Source organism: Melozone crissalis, unplaced genomic scaffold (genome assembly GCF_028551555.1).
Source record: "Melozone crissalis strain CALT ecotype California unplaced genomic scaffold, PUWL_Pcris_2 ptg000012l_1, whole genome shotgun sequence".
NCBI classification, from domain to species: domain Eukaryota; kingdom Metazoa; phylum Chordata; class Aves; order Passeriformes; family Passerellidae; genus Melozone; species Melozone crissalis.
This window is the reverse complement of record NW_026535790.1, coordinates 15,219,328-15,236,823: the sequence shown is the minus strand read 5'-3', so window position 1 is coordinate 15,236,823 and position 17,496 is coordinate 15,219,328. Positions and strand designations below refer to the sequence as shown.

General features: G+C 58.2%; 2 protein-coding genes across 2 annotated transcripts in view; one reads left to right on the top strand and one right to left on the bottom strand.

Moving 5' to 3' along the window:
* Positions 1–17,496, top strand: part of ZNF598 (zinc finger protein 598, E3 ubiquitin ligase) — a 181,614-nt gene that overhangs the window by 16,759 nt on the left and 147,359 nt on the right. The window lies entirely within an intron of this gene.
* SYNGR3 (synaptogyrin 3) lies at positions 555–15,790 on the bottom strand. Its single transcript, XM_054271068.1, has 4 exons — positions 15,652–15,790; positions 7,431–7,671; positions 3,794–3,936; positions 555–1,368 (listed from the first exon to the last, which is right to left on the bottom strand). Exons 1-4 carry the CDS (start codon positions 15,748–15,750, stop codon positions 1,159–1,161), a joined length of 693 nt encoding a protein of 230 aa, XP_054127043.1. The 5' UTR covers positions 15,751–15,790; the 3' UTR covers positions 555–1,158.

Below are 17,496 nucleotides of genomic sequence, written 5' to 3'. Positions count from 1 at the left end.
GGGAATTCAGGTTTCAGCCCTTGGTGGCACAGCCTGGAGCAGCTGCCGCACGGGCAGGGAGAGCTGGCAATGGATGTTTTACACATTCCCTCCTTTCCTTTGCTCTCTGCAGCTGAACCTTCAACCTGAGCCTCCCTCCTGGCTGCTTTTCACTGACTCTCCCCACACCAAACACAGTGGGAGCCCACATGGGATGGATGGACTCCAATGGCCTGTGCTGCCTTCCCAGGTCCCTGCCTGAATAATCCCTCATTTCTGAAGGCTGCAGGGTGACACACGTGTCCCCACCTGGGTTCTGCTGCAGCTGGCAGATGGTGGCTGCTCCCAGAATAAAAATAAAACTCCAATATTGCTCCTAATAGCCCTGGATGTGGAGTCCGAGCCCCTCACCTCGTCCTCACCTCTCCAGGGTGAGGATGTGTCAGCGCTGCCAACCAAAAATTCCTTAGGAATTTACAAATTTCCCAATCCCCCACGAGGAAATGAACCACAAAGTGCCACATTGCCACTGATCACAGGCTATTCCCAGTTAGCAACCAGCTCCTGCTGGTTCCCCATTTCTAACAGCCACTTTTTAAATCCTCAACCAGAACCTGCTGAAGCGTAGAAGCCCTCTGGATACTGACCCCAACCCCGGCCTGCTGTGCCTCTAAACCACGTTTGGAAACACCTGTTTGGATATTTGCTTTGTACAGCAAGTATATACAAAGGAAACAACACAGACACCACTGATTTCCCCGTGGATTTGGCACCTCCCTGGAACCTGGGCTGGGAGCTCCACACTGGGAGCAGCCAGGGCCAGCTCTACCCACCCTCCATGGATTCTGTGTTAGCTCTGGAAGAACGAGATAAGAATTCCTCAGCTGCTGTTTGCTGAGAGGAAAAGGCATCCTGGGCTTTCCCAGCAGAGCTCGGAGGGGACATTTGGGACATTTCCTCCTCCTCCTCCTCACGCACAGGTGATGCACTACCAACCTTCCTTCCTCCCGGCTTAGAGGGAACACTGCTCTTAGAAACCCTGGGACAGGTAAGACAAGAACCAATACCACTGTACAGAATTCACTGCACAACGAGCTAATAAAGGGACCCGGCACCGAGCGGCCACGGCAGGGGGACGGGGCTGGGGGCAGCGGGGCGGGACAGCGGGGCCGCGGCCCCTCAGTAGGCTGGCACTTGGTAACCTTTGGGGTTGGCCTCCAGGCTCTCGCTGAAGGGCGGGCTCTGGTAGGTCTCGGTGCTCTCCACGCCGCTGCCGCCCGGGTAGCCGGGGTACGAGGCGCTGGGCTCGGCGCCGAACTGCTCGGTGGCGAACAGCGACATGTCCGTGCCCAGGCGGTACCGCTGCAGCGCCCGCAGCGCCAGCACCACCTGCGGCAGCGGGACAGACGGACAGAGGGACAGAGGGACAGAGAGGGACAGGGAGGGACAGAGGGACAGAGGGACAGACGGACAGAGGGACAGAGAGGGGCAGAGGGACAGAGGGGGACAGAGAGGGACAGGGAGGGACAGAGAGGGACAGAGAGGGGCAGAGGGACAGAGAGGGACAGCGTCACACGGGGCAGGGCTGCAACCCCACTGCACCCTAGAACACACCCCAGGACACCCCACGACCCCCGGGACCCCCAGGACACCCCAGGACCCCGTGTCCCCCCAGGATCCCCCAAACCTCGCATCCCACCAGGACCCCAAGTCCTCCCAGAGTCCCCAAAACTCCCAGGACCCCAAGTCCCCCCAGCATCCTGTGTCTCACCAGCATCACACATCACCCCAGGACCCTACAGCCCTTCAGACCCCACATCCCCCCATCATGCCACATCCCCCATCACCCCAAATCCTCCCATCACCCCACATCCCCATCACCCCACACCCCCCATTCCCTGCAGAGCGCCGAGCCCACGCAGCACCCCACATGCTGCCACCCCACCCTGTTGTACCCCAGAGCCACCCCAGCCCCAAAGCCCACGGGAACACTCCAGAGCCGTTTCTGTGGGGCAGGGGGACCCCCAGAGCTCTGCCCGGGCTGGGGGGCCCTGCCGTGCACATCTGGCACAGCTGGCCCAAATAAACACATCTGCTGTGGGGAGGGGGAGCTGCCGAGAGCCAGCCCAGGAAAATAGGTCAGTTCTGCCGAGGCTCCTTCACCCCTTTCCAGGTTGCTGGAATTGAGGTTGGGAAATGTGGGCGGCAAAGCCGGGAGGGCCCCGAGCTCTCTCCTTCCAGGAGGACTCATTAACAACTCAATTAGTTTGTAAATGACGTTCTGAGGAGGCTGAAAACGCCTGTAGAGGCCGGGAATGGCTTCCCAACCATCGGGATGGGGCAGGGTGACAGCGGTGTCCCCATAGAGGCCAGGAATGGCTTCCCAACCATCGGGATGGGGCAGGGTGACAGCGGTGTCCCCATAGAGGCCAGGAATGGCTTCCCAACCATCGGGATGGGGCAGGGTGACAGCGGTGTCCCCACGGCCCTCCGGGGTGGGAGCAGATGCTGATGGGATGGGGAGCATCCGTGGCAGAGACGGGGAAGAGCCGGGATTAGAGGAGATTTATTGGGATAATCACAAAGCAGGGAGCAGCTAAACTGGGGAGAAGTGGAGCGAGGCTTGTGCTGGAAAGCCCGCCCTGGCTTTGCCCCAGCTCTTTGGAGGCAATGTGGAATTAGGGCACATCCCGGGGCTCTGTGCCCAGGGGAAGCTGGGGATAACCCAGAGCCATCTCTGCCTCTGCACACGCAGCTCTGGGCTGGGATCCCCCCGGTGCACGCGTCTCTGCGGAAATTCACCTGCCATTTTCCTGCTCTGTGGTGACTTCTATGAGATCCTTTGGTGTTTCCTCACAGCTGACCCTCATCTTTGCCAGACTGCTGTTCAGCCCCTTTCCAAATTGTTTATGGATATTTTGAACATTTGAACATAAGATTCCTGAGGACTTTGGTACCTTTGTTTGTTACAATTTTTCCTGGTAGATGCCAGACATGCTGGGATTTCCCTTTGTCTTTGAGAGGGATCCCAGGTGATTGAACCAGAATTATGGTGCTCATCATGCATTGAGGTGCCATTGTGATGTTGTCTCTTCTTTATTCTATTTTCCTATGTTCTGCATTTCAGGTTGGTTTTTGACTGCTGGTGAGCCCCTAAGTGATGCTCTCATTGGTCTAGCTATGATAAACACCAAATATCTCTAAGCATTAGCAGCCAGTCAAGGGCTTGTTGTCATGTGTATAAAGTTAGGATTGCTCTGTCTGAGGTGCATGTGGGGTCCAGGTGAGCTTCTCACAGCCCTGGCTGGAGTCCCCCTGCCCAGGAGGAGCTGGAAATGGGATCAGGGGGGTTCCTGAGCCCCTTCTCCAGGTGGACAGGCTGGTGTGGCCCAGGAGGAGCTGGAAATGGGATCAGGGGGGTTCCTGAGCCCCTTCTCCAGGTGGACAGGCTGGTGTGGCCCAGGAGGAGCTGAGAGCTCCCAAATCCCCCAGGCACCCACGGAGCTGCTCAGTGCAGACATCTGCTCCTGGGGACTCCCTGCCTCTAAGGAGGCCCTGAAATGAAGGCAGCTCGTGCCTGGCCACACGTTTTCAACGGGAACAAAACCTCGCCGCCCCGGGAGAAAGGGAAGCCTGGGGTTCCCCAGGCAGAGGAGACCGAGCCGAGCTCCCCAGGCTGGAAAGCACCAGTTCCACACGCACGGACTCCCCAGCGCAGCCCCTCCGCACCCACCAGGGATCACTTCTGCAAAGCCAGCCCGCCCCAGCACCCCGGGCAGGTTTCATTTCTGCTGTGGCCCCCCCGGCCCCTCACCCAGATGATGATGGAGAAGAAGGAGAAGGTGATGGCCGCCCGCGCCGCGTCCGCGCCCTGCGCGAAGCTGCGCGTCAGCGTCGTCCTCTGCCACTGGTTGGCCAGGAAGCAAAAGGCCACAAACCACAGGAAGGCCAGGAAACCTGCGGGGGAACACGTGCTTGGTGGAGATAATCAAAACTCTACAACTTTTGTGAAAGTTGTAAAGCTGGGATGTTTATCACAGCGCTGGACGCGTGTGGGAATCGTTCCCCTAAAATGACATGTGGGGAACAATTTGGTCTTTGGGAACTTCGGGTCCCTTTTTATCCCCCTCTCAGATACACGTGCATACAATTTCACAATAGGTTCATACATATTCGTTTTTTACGAATTTCGAGTGACATTTGCCGCTAGCTCTTCTTTATCAGAAAGAATTCCTAGGACAGCACATCCCCCCGGGACGCATTGGAGAGGGACTTTGCACAAGGGCACTGAATAACAGGACAAGGGAGGGTGGATTTATATTGGATATGAAGGAGAGATTCTGTCCTGTGAGTGTGGGGAGGCCCAGAGCAGCTGTGGCTGCCCCTGGATCCCTGGCAGTGCCCAAGGCCAGGCTGGACAGGGCTGGGAGCACCCTGGGACAGTGGGAGGTGTCCCTGGGACAGTGGGAGGTGTCCCTGCCATGCCAGGGGAGGGAGGAGATGGATTTTAATGCCCCTCCCAACCCAAACCATTCTGCAATTCCGCGATTCCAGGACACGTGAGAGCTCTGCTCATCCCTGCAGAGAACCCCCCTGGGCCTGTGGGGCTGAGCAGGAACACTCCGGTGATTATTTGATTATTCCTGCCTGGAAGCAAAGCTGGCTGAGCAAGATAGGGCTGCAGCTGCCCTAATTCCATCCCCAGCCACCAGCCCTGCCCAGTGCCAAGCAGCTCAAGGAAGAGCCAGGAGCACACAGGGCCAGCAGCAGGGGTGTGTTCCAGCTCTGCAGCACCTGGACCCTCCCATGGTGCTGCTTTCAGGGTCCCCGTCATTGCTGATGTCCCAGATTCTGGGTGTCAGTGCACACGTGGATGTTGGGAGTGCTGAGCTGCCCAGCAGCCCCCAGGGATCATCAGCACAGCAGGGTCAGCAGCCAGGCTTTATTCCTCCTTTAAACCTCCCTTTATTCCCATTTATTACCATTTATTTTGCCAGTTTTCCCTTAATATGCCATAAAATGGAGCATCCACAGCAAGTGCTGGGGGTGCAGGGCTCAAGGCTTTAATTCAGAATTTGCCCCTAATTGCAGTTTCAGACACATTCCCTGTCTCCTCCTGCATGGCTGGGCCTGGGAATTCCCAACACCAGTTCTGGCCATGGAAGGAATCCTCCCTTCACAGGAAGCGAAGGTTTGGTTTCCTTTTCCAAATGACAGAACCTTCACCAAATGCAGCCAAGCCTGTCACCAAAGCCACCCAAATCTCTGCATGAGCATTTTCACTTCCCTTCAGCACAGTGCCTGCTTGCCAGCACTAAAGGGCAGAGATTTGCTGGGATTTTCTCCTCAAAGGTCACCCTTTAACCCAGGGATATTTTCTGTCCCCAGCAGCTCCTCCCTGCAATGGGAACCAGCCCCAAACCTACATTTGTACCTCAGCCACTGCTCAGAATCACACTGGGGCAACTTTGGGAGTCAAAACCCCAGAGGTGAAACAAGAGCAGCTCCCAAAGGTTAATAATTCCCACTGTGGGAGCAACAGGAGATGGCTCAGGGACAGGGCTGGGACACGGGGATGGCACAAGGGACATGGGGATGGCACAAGGGACATGGGGCTGGCACTGGTTATGCTTAGGATCAAGACTGGGGCACAGGGCTGGAATAAGGGACTGGCACTGGGGCTGGCACTGGTTAGGCTCAGGGACAGAGGGCTGGCACAAGGGACATGGGGATGGCATGAAGGACATGGGGATGGCACTGGTTAGGCTCAGGGACAAGGTTGGGGACACAGGGGTGGCACAAGGGACATGGGGCTGGCACTGGTTATAGTCAGGGACAAGGCTGGGGACACAGGGCTGGCATGAAGGACATGGGGATGGCACCAGTCAGGCTCAGGGACAGAGGGCTGGCACAAGGGACTGGCACTGAGGCTGGCACTGGTTTGTGGAGGGGAAGCTGTTCCTGTGTGAACCCCTGGACCCAGCACAGCTTGTCCTCCCTGGCACTGCTCCCCTGCCCACCGTGTGTCCCCAGTGGCACCCCGGGCTGTCAGGGGTTAAAATGACATCATGCCCAGCCCGGAGCCAGCACGGCTGCGCTGGGAACTGCAGCTGCCACAGCGATCCCTCTGCAGCACCGACCTTCCCTCCCCATGCCGGAGCCCCAGCACCTGCAGCAGGGGCGCTGCCAGGGCAGGGATGGGTCAGGCATGGCCAGCACCTCCAGAACAGCAGCCAGTACAACCCATTTTGAGCCCCCAGTCCCTCCCAGTATAAACCAGTAACCCCAAACCACCCTTTAACCCTTTCCCACTCCCTCCCAGTACAAACCAGTAACCCCAAACCCCCCTTTAACCCTTTCCCAGCTCCCTCCCAGTCCTCCCCAATCCCCTCCCAGTATAAACCAGTAACAGCAGCCAGGTGTGGGTGATGCTTGGACACTAATTTGAAACCCTCTGAAACCTCTGAGAGCGCTGATGGGTGAGGCTGAACGTGCCAGCCCCAGCTCCTCTGCCTGCAGCACCCCGGGAAAGGAGGGCCAGGAAGCACCGCGGGAGATAATGATCAATTAAGGAGATAATGATCAGTTAAGGAGATAATGAGCATTTAGGGGTCTGCAGACGGAGTGCAAACAGCCGGGATGTGTTACCACCCTAATCACGGCTGGAATCCTGCACACCCTGTCCATGGGAACAGCTGGAGCAGCAGCTGGAGGAGAAGGCTGTAAATGCTGCTTTCAGTGTGGTGGCCCTGGAGCTGTGAGCCACCCAGAGCCACCTCCCAGTCACTGCCCAGATGCATTTCAGGAACCAGTTCTTCCCTGCGAGGGTGGAACAGGCACAGGGTGCCCAGAGCAGCTCTGGCTGCCCCTGGATCCCTGGGAGGGTTGGACATTGGAAGGGTTTAACTGGCTTTGGAGCATCCTGGTCTAATGGAAAGTGGAGCTCTAATGTCCCTTCCAATGTCCCTTTGAAGGTGGGCTTTGATGTCCCTCCCAAAAAACCATTCCAGGATCTGAGGATTCCAAGGATTCCAGGATTCCAGGCTGGTTCTCCCCTTTCTCCTCCCATGGATCCACCCCAGGACAAAGGGGACAGGAGGCAGGGTCTGGGAGCAGCGCCAGCCCCGTGGCTGGCAGGGAGCAGAGGCTGCCAGGGTGAGAGGAGATTTCTTTCTCAAAACCCTCTAATTTTATAGATCCCAACATCCCCCTTCTGCTGGAATCCAGGATTTCAGGCACCAAACCCCACAGAAGGGGCTGTAAATTTAATCTAGCAAGGGCTGGGGGCTCCAGCACCTTGGAAATGAGCTTTGGAGTGAGGAGGGAAGGGAAGGGAAGGGAAGGGAAGGGAAGGGAAGGGAAGGGAAGGGAAGGGAAGGGAAGGGAAGGGAAGGGAAGGGAAGGGAAGGCAGACCCAAGCAGAGCAGACCCAAGCAGGGCAGATCAGGTACCTGAGAAGCCCAGGTCCAGCAGCACAGCCCGTTTGCGGTCCTTGACGCTGCTGATCTGCTGGAAGTGCAGGTCCAGCACGAAGAAGAAGATGCAGCCGAAGAAGGCGATGACGCCCACGGCGATGCCGTAGCTGCAGGCACTCTCATTCTCGTTGAAGATGCAGAGCAGCTCGGGGTGCTGGCTGTCCTTGTTCACGTAGCACTCGTTGACGATGGAGCCGAACACCACGATGGAGAAGATCTGCAGGAGCAGGCACAGAGCACAGCTGGCTGCTGGCACTGAACCCTGCTCCCCAACAGCAGTGACAATCCCATCCTCAAATCCCAGCCCTGACTCCATGGCAACGTGGCATTTGTCAGACACACACATCCCAAAACGTGGCGTTTGTCAGACACATGCTCTGCTCTGGTTGGTGGCTCCAGGCTGCACCTGGGTGTTCCATCCTGGAACCTCCTCCTGCCCTCCAATGCCCTGCTGGGCACGGTGGGGTAAGGACCTGCCTCTCCAGACAGGCTGAGGAGGGAAAGGACACCCACATCCCTGCAGGGACTCTGTGCTGTGCTGCTCTCTGGGCCCCACAAAGCCCCTGGTGTCCCCAGGGACAGGGACAGCTGAGCAGCTGAGCCAGGGAAGGGCTGGAGGGGACAGGGGACATGTGTGGGGAGGTGGCACATCTCCCTCGCACTGGGAGCCTCTGATCTCATCCCTGCCAGCACCAGCAGCGCTGCTGCCTCCCTGCTGCTCCCAGGCATGCAGGGCAGAGATAAGAGGCTGTCCCTGCAGGGACAGCACGACCAGCACCAGTGTCACACAGGTGACACTGTGTGAAGCCCAGCTGGTGGCTCTCACAGTCACCTGTGTCACCTCCTGCAGCTCCCAGGGCAGCCGTGTCACAGAGCAGGAGAAATGGAGCAGAGCCCACAGTGGGAAAACCAGCCCCAAGGTCCAACCACCCTCTAACATAACACTGGGACAGATCTGCTCCTCTTCCTCCTCTGGGAGTCCAGCCACAGCCTGGGGCCTGTCCCACAGCCATCCCTAGCCCAGGTCAGCCCTGAGCTCCAGCCATGAGCTCAGAGGTCACCCATGTCACCCTGAGGCACCTCAGGGGCCACCCATGTCACCCTGTGGCACCTGCACCCTGTTCCTCCTGGTGCTGTGCTTGGGGAGCACTTGGTGATTTATTAAAAATATGGCAGCATCATCATCATATCATCATCATCACCATCTTCATCCCCATCAGTATCCTCATCACCATCCTCATCATCACCATCATCACCACCATCATCCTCATCATCACCATCTCCATCTTCACCACCATCTTCATCATCATCACCATCATCATCATCCCCATCAGTATCCTCACCATCATCACCATCATACCATCACCATCCTCATCCCCATCAGTATCCTCATCATCATCACCATCATCATCACCACCACCATCCCCATCAGTATCCTTATCACCATCATCATCCCCATCATCATGACCATCATTATCATCATCATCACCCTCATCATAATCATCACCATCATTATCACCACCTTCATCCCCACCATCCTCATCCTCCCCATCACCACCATCCCCACCCTCCTCATCCTCACCCAGGAGGGGCCGTGTGTAAGGCACAAACAACAACAAACAGCCTTAATCGTTTTCCCAGGGCTTTGGCAGCAGCTGTAACATCAGCAGTTGTAAAAATCTGCTCATAAATAATGCAGAATTGTTATTTACCATCAGAAATAGCAGCAGCATGGATGGAGCAGGCCCTGGGAAGGAGCAATGTGATTCTGGAAAACATGAATAATTGAGGAGCTCTGATTCCACACCATCACTGCTCGGGCAGGGCAGCAAACCTGAACTCAGCTGCTCGGAGAGGTTCCACTCATCCCCCCAGGATTATCAGCCTGCTCCAGGCTTGTGGGACCTGCTGCAGCCCAGAGCCCTGTGAGGAGGGGGAGCTCCCATAAATATCCCATAAACACAATTCAGGATGTCCCAGCACAGGTGTGGGGTCCCTGCACCAGCTTTGCTAACACCTGGGGCTATCAATGTTGATTTTTTTTTTATTTTAAATGATATTTTATCACTTAATTTCCAGTTCCAAAGGGTTTTGGAAAGCAGAGCATCCTTCCTGCTCCAGACAAACCAAGTGGCTCAAACCATGAGACACAAGCACATTCTAATGTACAAAACACAGCACAGGCAGCTTTTCCTTGGGAGGCCAAAGGAGCCACGAATTCCAAGTGCACACATTTGATAGAGGAGCTCAAACCACCAGCACTGCCTGGAATATTCCTGTCACAACGTGCCTTGCCACGGGTTACCTCTCCCTCACCCCAGGATTGTAATGTTATGGTTTTTCTTTAAAAACCCACTGGTGCTGGTGAAACGTTTTAATGAGAATAAATTTGGTGGTGTCTTTCTAAGTTTGGATGAAAAAGTGCTTTTATTTTAGGAAAACGTGGGTGGATGAAATAAATGTGGGCAGGGAAATAAACCCCCTGTGTTTTTTCTGAAGCTCCCACAGAACAAGTGCATTTCCCCATCACCTTCACAAACCACAGCGGCTCAGAGCCCCAAGCAGCTCATCAGAGACAGAAAGGGAAAACACAGGGTCAGATTTTCCACCGTGAGCGAGGCTTGGTGGCCTGAGCAGCATCTCAGAGGATTTGCCTTCACAGGACATTTCATTTTCCAGCTGAACAACCCAACTCCACCAGCAGCAAATTCTGCTTTTCCTGGCTGAGCCGGTGCAAGTTTAAAAAGTGTGATTCCAAGCAAGAGGAGACAGCTCTGCAGGCCAGGCAGCATTTCTGTGACACAGGGCAGTGGGACAGGGCAATGGGACAGGACAGTGGGACAGTGGGACAGGACAGTGGGACACTCTCTCTGCTCAGAGGGTGGGCAGGCCCTGGCACAGGTGCCCAGAGCAGCTGTGGCTGCCCCTGGATCCCTGGCACTGCCCAAGGCCAGGCTGGGCAGGGCTTGGAGCACCCTGGGACAGTGAAGGTGTCCCTGCCATGGCAGGGGTGGCACTGGAGGGGTTTTAAGGCTCCTTCCAGCCCAAACCATCCCAGGATTCTGCTGGATCCATCAGGCAGGAGCGCAGGGTGCCCGGGGGCAGACACCTCTCAGTGTGGATGGAGCTGGAGCTGTGCCTGCCCTCCCTCCAGCCCATTTTGCCATCTGGAGGATGCTGCTGCCCAGCCTGCCTGCCTTTCTCCTGGGGTTGTGCTCTGCAGATCCCCCTTCCCTCCTGAAGCTCCAGCAGCCTGCACCTCAACACACACACACAAACAGTTTTCTCCCTGTTGCTTTCAGCTTTCTGCAGCCCATCCCCTAAAATGTGCTTCAAGAGATCCCTCAGCCTGAGCAGAGACAGGCAAGGAAAGCAAGCAGCATCAGCACAGGAGAGCAGGAGCTGGGAGCTCCGGTGTGAGCTGTCAGCCATCTTAAGGTGAGCATTTCCCACTGCTCACGAGCTGCTCTGGCACTTGGGGCCTATAAAAATCACCAGCAGAAGGTGTGGGGTGGCAGGAGACTGCAGAGCCCGGCTTTGGTTACACACACACATCCCTGTCAGCATGGAGGAGATGGAATCCATGAGGAGAACAGCCCAGAGCTCATCTCCCACAGGTGCAGAGAGCCAGGCCAAGCTCTGGAGATCCCTCAGTGCCCCTCAAACCCCTCCTGAGATCCCTCACACTCCCAAACCCCTCCTGAGATCCCTCACACTCCCAAACCCCTCCTGAGATCCCTCACCCTCCCAAACCCCTCCTGAGATCCCTCAGTGCCCCTCAAACCCCTCCTGAGATCTCTCACACTCCCAAACCCCTCCTGAGATCCCTCAGTGCCCCTCAAACCCCTCCTGAGATCCCTCACCCTCCCAAACCCCTCCTGCTCAGCTCCCTGCCCATCCCAGAGGGAAGGAGGCACCACCAAATGAAAAAAGGAAAACAATTCAGGTCAAATTAGCAGAGGCCAAATCCTGCTTAGCAGCGGGTGTTTCCCTAATTCCCTGTAAGCCCCGCGCGGTGCACGGGCCTGGCACAGATCCCCTGGCACAGATCAGATCCCCTGGCACGGATCCCCTGGCACAGGGGGCACTCAGTCCCTGCTCCCCCTGCAGTTTATCCTCACAGCTCTCAGTCACAGGGGGGTTCCAGCACTGATCTGCACCATTTCTGGGGGTGTGAGACCAAAGCTCAGCTTTAGGCCCTGCAGATCTCCCACCATGGAGATGCCACCAAGAGAAGGCCTCTGTGGGTGCTGGCACAGCAAGAGAGGGCTGATGCTGCCTGTAATGGGTTTAGGGCCACGTTCACCAGGCTAATCAGCTTGGGAGGATGTCTGTTGATGGCCACATGACTGATTTTTCCTGAATTACTTTTTCTGATGTGGTAAGGGATGCTGGCTGAGACACGGCGCTCATTCAAGGCTCCCAATCTCGCCCTGCAATCTGAGCACACGGCACAGCAGCAGGGCTTGAAACCAGAGATGACAGAGCATGACAATTCAGAGCCATTCCAAGCTCAGATGCAGCAAAGCTCCCCCATAATTCCATTACCAAAATGTTGAGTTTAAGTTCTGCCTTTAATCCACAGCCTGCAGAAAGAGAAAATTAAGGCAGAAATCTGATGACCCTTCTGAAAAGTGGTCAGGACTGGAGTCTGAGGCTGCTCAGATCATGGTAATGGCTCTGAGCACTGCTGGGGCTCCTGGAGTGCCAGGGCAGCCTTGGGGCTCTTCCCTGAGAGCCCTGAGAGCTCAGGAGTCAGTGAAACCCCTGAGGAACCATCCAGAGCCCATTCCCTGCACCTCTGCTGAGCCCCTGGGAGGCTGGGATGGGATGGGATGGGATGGGATGGGATAATGGGATGGGATAATGGGATGGGATAATGCAATGGGATGGGATATTGGGATCCATGGAATGGGATAATGGGATGGGATGGGATAATGGGATGGGATGGGATGGGATGGGATGGGATGGGATGGGATAATGGGATGGGATGGGATGGGATGGGATAATGGGATGCATGAGGATGCACTGTTGGGACCCAGCACTGAGCTTCTCCCGCTGCCCTGCATGGAATCACAGGAATCACCAAAAAAGTTTATTGCTGAAAATATTTTCCAAAACTGCTTTTAAAAGGCAAAGCTAAGCCTGTGTTAAATGAACAATTGCCCTGGGGAGCTGAGTGGCCACTTGAAAGGCTGGCTGGCACGGGCAGGGACAGAGACAGGAGCTCGTGGTTCTGCAGGCAGCCCTTGTGAATATCGACTCTGTTTGGCTGTGCAGAAAATGTCTCAAAAGGAAACCACAAGAGCGATCACATCTTCATCTGACAAACTGCATCAGACAGAGAGGGAACAGATGAATGAGGAACTGTTAAATGGTTCTTTCCAGCTTTTGATTTCGCAGCTCGAGGCAGGAGTGGTGTTTTTCCCCCTCAGATACTCAGAATTGCTCTCTCAGGGGGAGGCAGAAGCAGGAATCCCCTTTGGGCACCGCTGACATTTGGGGATTTCTGTGCTGGTCACTGTTCACCTGCCAGCCCCTCACATGTCTGCCAGCACAAGGTGCCCCAGGCAGCCTCTGGAGCTCCAGAAAAGGGAACTGGACCTTCCTTTGGTGGTGGGAAGGCCCAGCAGTGGCCGTCACCCACACCAGATGGGGTCACCCACCTTGGGCACTGGGGCTGGCCCCAATCCTGTGGGGTTTCTCCATCACCCCCACCCAACCCAGCCCATGCTGGCAGCCCTTCCTTCCCCAGGAGGAGCTGACCCCACACCCAGAGCAGGGCTGTGGGATCCAGCTGTGGGATCCTGCTGTGGGATCCTGCTGTGGGATCCAGCTGTGGGATCCAGCTGCGGGATCCTGCTGCTCAGGGTAACCAGGGCACTGAGCTGCATCACCGAGGCACAGGAAGGAAAACCACGTGAGAAATCCCAGCCCAAAGCTGCTCTCAGCCCAGCAAACACCCACCGTGGCTGCTTCGTGCAGCTCATCCCCCTGGGAGGGCAGGCAGGGAGCCCTGGCAAGGTCTGGCAATCAGGGATGGCACCTGGGCATCGGCTCCAGCTCCTGCCCTGCCACCAGCACGGTGTCACCACGTGCCACAGCACTGCCACCCGCCCAGGACAGCGGCAGGAAGGCAGCAGGGACCCCAGCAAAGCTTTGGGTGTCTCTCCCACCCAATTTCTCTGTGCTGGCACGGGTTTGGGCTGGCACAGGGCACAGGGCACAGCAGCAGCAGGGCAGTGCTGAGAGTGCAGCCCCAGCTCACACTGGGCAGGATCACAGATGCTGAACTGGTTTTACACACGGGGAACTGGGCTGGGACACCAAACTGGGCTCTGAACCCTCAGGCTGGATAAACCCTGACCCTGATAAACCCTCCCCCAGCCCACTGAAAAGGGCAAAAACTCCCTTTTTGCTCCGTGGGCTTTGGCCAAGTCTGAATGCTGCAAACACTTATGAGCAGTATGCTCATCCCAGTTTGTGCACACTGCTGGCCCTGCACCTGTTTGGAGTTAAGCTGGTGCATTTCTGTGGCTGTGAGCACTCGTTTGCCACTGAATCCTGGGAGCACAGAGCCAGGAAAGAGGTGATGGATTCAGCCCTTCACCCCTGAATAAACCACTGAGTATATACAAGAACATCTCCTAAGCTGGGATTTTTATTTTGTACCTACATTCCATACTCTGGTCCTGCTCCCCAGCAGTGTCCAACCCCCTCCATCCAACAAGGACGGGGAGCCCTCTGGATGCAGGGTGACACATTTATTTTAGGATTTTAGGAGGGGCTGAACTCACCAGGTTGATTGAACTGTACCCAAACCCTACAGCACTGCCAGCAAGGAGGATCCAGACCAAGTTTTCTTCTAGGAAACAACTGCTGCCCTGCGCCTCAACCCTGCCCAAAACGCCCCAAAATCCACACCAAGATCCACACACATCCATGGATCTGGATGCCCCAGATCCATCCCTGGCCCCGTTTTCCCCATCAATGGAGCTGTGGGCCTCCTCCAAGGCCTGGGAAGGACAGCAGCTCCCATCAGGCTCACACTGCAGCGTGTGGTTTGACTCTGAGCATGTGACTGCAGCTGGAATCGCTCATGTGCTGCTGCTGGGGCCTCTCCCAGGGCAGCCCAGGCCAGAGAGCCCCTCGGTGCCAGGGCTGTGCCCGCTGGCAGGAGGGCAGCTGGGGATGGCTGCACCTCGCAGCACGGCTTGGTGAGCCCCCTGTCTCGCTGACACGGTGACACAGGGCCAGCACAGGTGTGACATGGGCGAGGACGAGCCCCAGGCTCAGCCACAGCCCCCAGCCAAGCGCTGGAGCCAGGTGAGAGCTGGGCAGATGGCAGATCCTTCCCACAGCGGGGTTTTTGGGAAGGACCTGGCATTCCCGACCTGCCAAGGCCCTGCACACCTGCAGATGTCAGCAAAAGCCAGGCTGGGGGAGGCAAATCAGGGGCTGAGCTGAGCCCTGGGCATCGGGGCACCACGGCCCCAGGGGCACCCTGGGCACGGAGCACCACAGCCTTCCCTGAGCCCTGCACTGCCCATTCCATCTCCTGCTCACACTGGGAATTCGCAGATGGGAACGTCCAACAAACACGACATCCTCTGGGCAGCACGGGAGAGCTGGGCAGGGCTGGCTCCCGGATTTCTGTCACACACACGCATGCACGGAGCGTGGAAGGCAGGAAAATGTCCTCTGCCTGCGGCTCCGCGCCGCATCCTCCGGCACCGCACGGGAGCGGGGTAGCGGCGCATCCCGGCCCCGTTCCCGGGGAAACTCCCTGCCCGCGGGGCTGGGCAGCGCCCGCGCACCGGCACCGGCACCGGGAGCGGCACCGGGAGCGGCACCGGGAGCGGCACCGGGAGCGCACCGAGCACCGGCAGCGCACCAAGAACCGGCACCGGCAGCGCCCACCGCACCGGCACCGGCAGCTTACCGAGCACTGGCAGCGGCACCAGCACCGGCGCCGCACCAAGCACCGGGAACGATGCACCGGCTGCGATGCACCTGAGCTGCCCATGGCCCCGGCAGTGCCCATCACCCGGAGACTGCCATCACCCAGGCACTGCCATCACCCGGGCACTGCCATCACCCGGGCACTGCCCGCCGCACCGGGCGCTGTCCCCGCACCGGGCGCTGTCCCCGCACCGCCGCTGCCCATCCCCGCGCTCCCGCGGCCGTTCGGCCTTACCCAGGTGGTGACCCGGAGCAGGGTCTGCGGCTGCTTGAGGAAATCCACGGGGTCGATGGCCGCCCCCGCCCGGCCCGCTCCGAAGGACGCTCCTTCCATCTTCCCCCGCTCCGCGCCCAGCCGAGCCCCGCCGCGCGCGCCCCGCGCCGGCCGCGCGCCGCCCGCCCCCCCCGCGCCCCTCCCTCGTGGGCTCGTCCGCAGCGCCGCGTGCGGGCGGCGGGAGGAACCACCCGTGGGGTGAGGGGGGGGGACAGGGGGTGGTGGGCACGGGCAGGTGCGCGCGGCCGGCGCGGGGCGCGCTCCCGGCGCTGAGAGCCCGAGCTGAGCCCCCGACACCGGGATGGGGCTGCGGGCACTGTGACAGTGAGACAGGCACTGTCACTGAGATGGGGCTCCAGGCGCTGTGACAGTGGGACAGGCACTGTCACTGAGCTGTGGGCACGGGAGAGGTGACACTGTGACAGCCACTGTCACCAGGATGGGGCTCTGGGCACTGTGACACTGTGACAGGCACTGCCACCAAGCTGTGGGCACTGTGACACTGTGACAGCCGCTGTCACCGAGCTGTGGGCATGGACACTGTGACAGTGGGATAGGCACTGTCACTGAGCTGTGGGCACGGGAGAGGTGACGCTGTGACAGGCACTGCCACCCAGCTGAGGGCATTGCCACCATAGCACAGCTGTGCCAGCACCACTGTGCTGTGGCCATGGTCACCATGCTGAGGCCGTGTCACTGTGCCATGGCTGGGGACACCACAGAGCAGCCAGGACACCTTGCCACTGCTGGGGTCACTGTGCTGTTCCAAGAATTACTGTCCTGTGGTCACCGTGCTGCCTCTGGGGACAGCGTGCCATGGGCAGAGGTGGAGTGTCCTTGCACGGGTCCCCATGCCATGCCACTGTCACCAGGTAATGGCAAGGGCTCCCTGTGAGTCTTTTTTGTTGGCAGGAGGGCGATGCCATGGCCTGGAGCACAGGCAGGTCACCATGCTGCTCAGCTCACCTCTGCTGTGGGCACTGACCCTAAAATAAACACCCCTTCTGTGCCCAGACCCCCAGAAAGGGTGGCTGTCACCTGTGGGGACCCCCAGAGGGTCCCCCCTGCAGTCGGGAGGGCTCTCAGACCTGGCACTCACTGAGAGCAGAGGGCGAGGTTTGGCTGGTTTTGCTCTTTGCTGTTGCACATCCAGAGCTGCTGCAAGAAAAGGGAAGCGAAAATGGACGGGGCTGACCTCGCTTTGCTCACGCACAGAAGGAGCCGCCCAGAGCTGCCCTGGGACGGGAGGAGGCCAAGCCCCATCCCTGCTCCCTCCCATGGGCAGCAGCAAGGAGGAAAAGGAAGCAGCTCAGAGGGAAACCCCCGATGAGTGCGGATGTTGGGAGTTCCCCCCGCGGCTCCAGGCCCGTGTCCCGAGCTGGTTTTGAGCGATGCTGATCCCGGTTCCATAGATACCGATGCCATGACAACCCTGACATCATCCCTGCTCCGGACGGGAAAGGCGCAGCCGGGAGGAGCCAGCCCGCCCTGCTGGCACCGGGCTCTGGGGCTGGGGGCTCTGGGGGCTTCTCCTGCCCCCACACACCTTCCCTGCCCCTCTGCAGCCCCATTGCCCCGGCAGGGACCCTGTCACAGCCACAGCACACGGGGTACCTGTGGGGCAGGTGTGTCACACCCCTCACACAGAATGCAGCCACAGAGCCAAGGATTCCCAGGTGCTGGATCCTGTCCCCAGCCCCTCCTGGCCTTTTGCTGCTTTGTCAGTGTGCTCTCTCTGGCAGGTTGGGATCAGGGTTTAACTGTTGAAGCTCATAATGGTGCCACGCAGTTTTTCTCAATTACAGG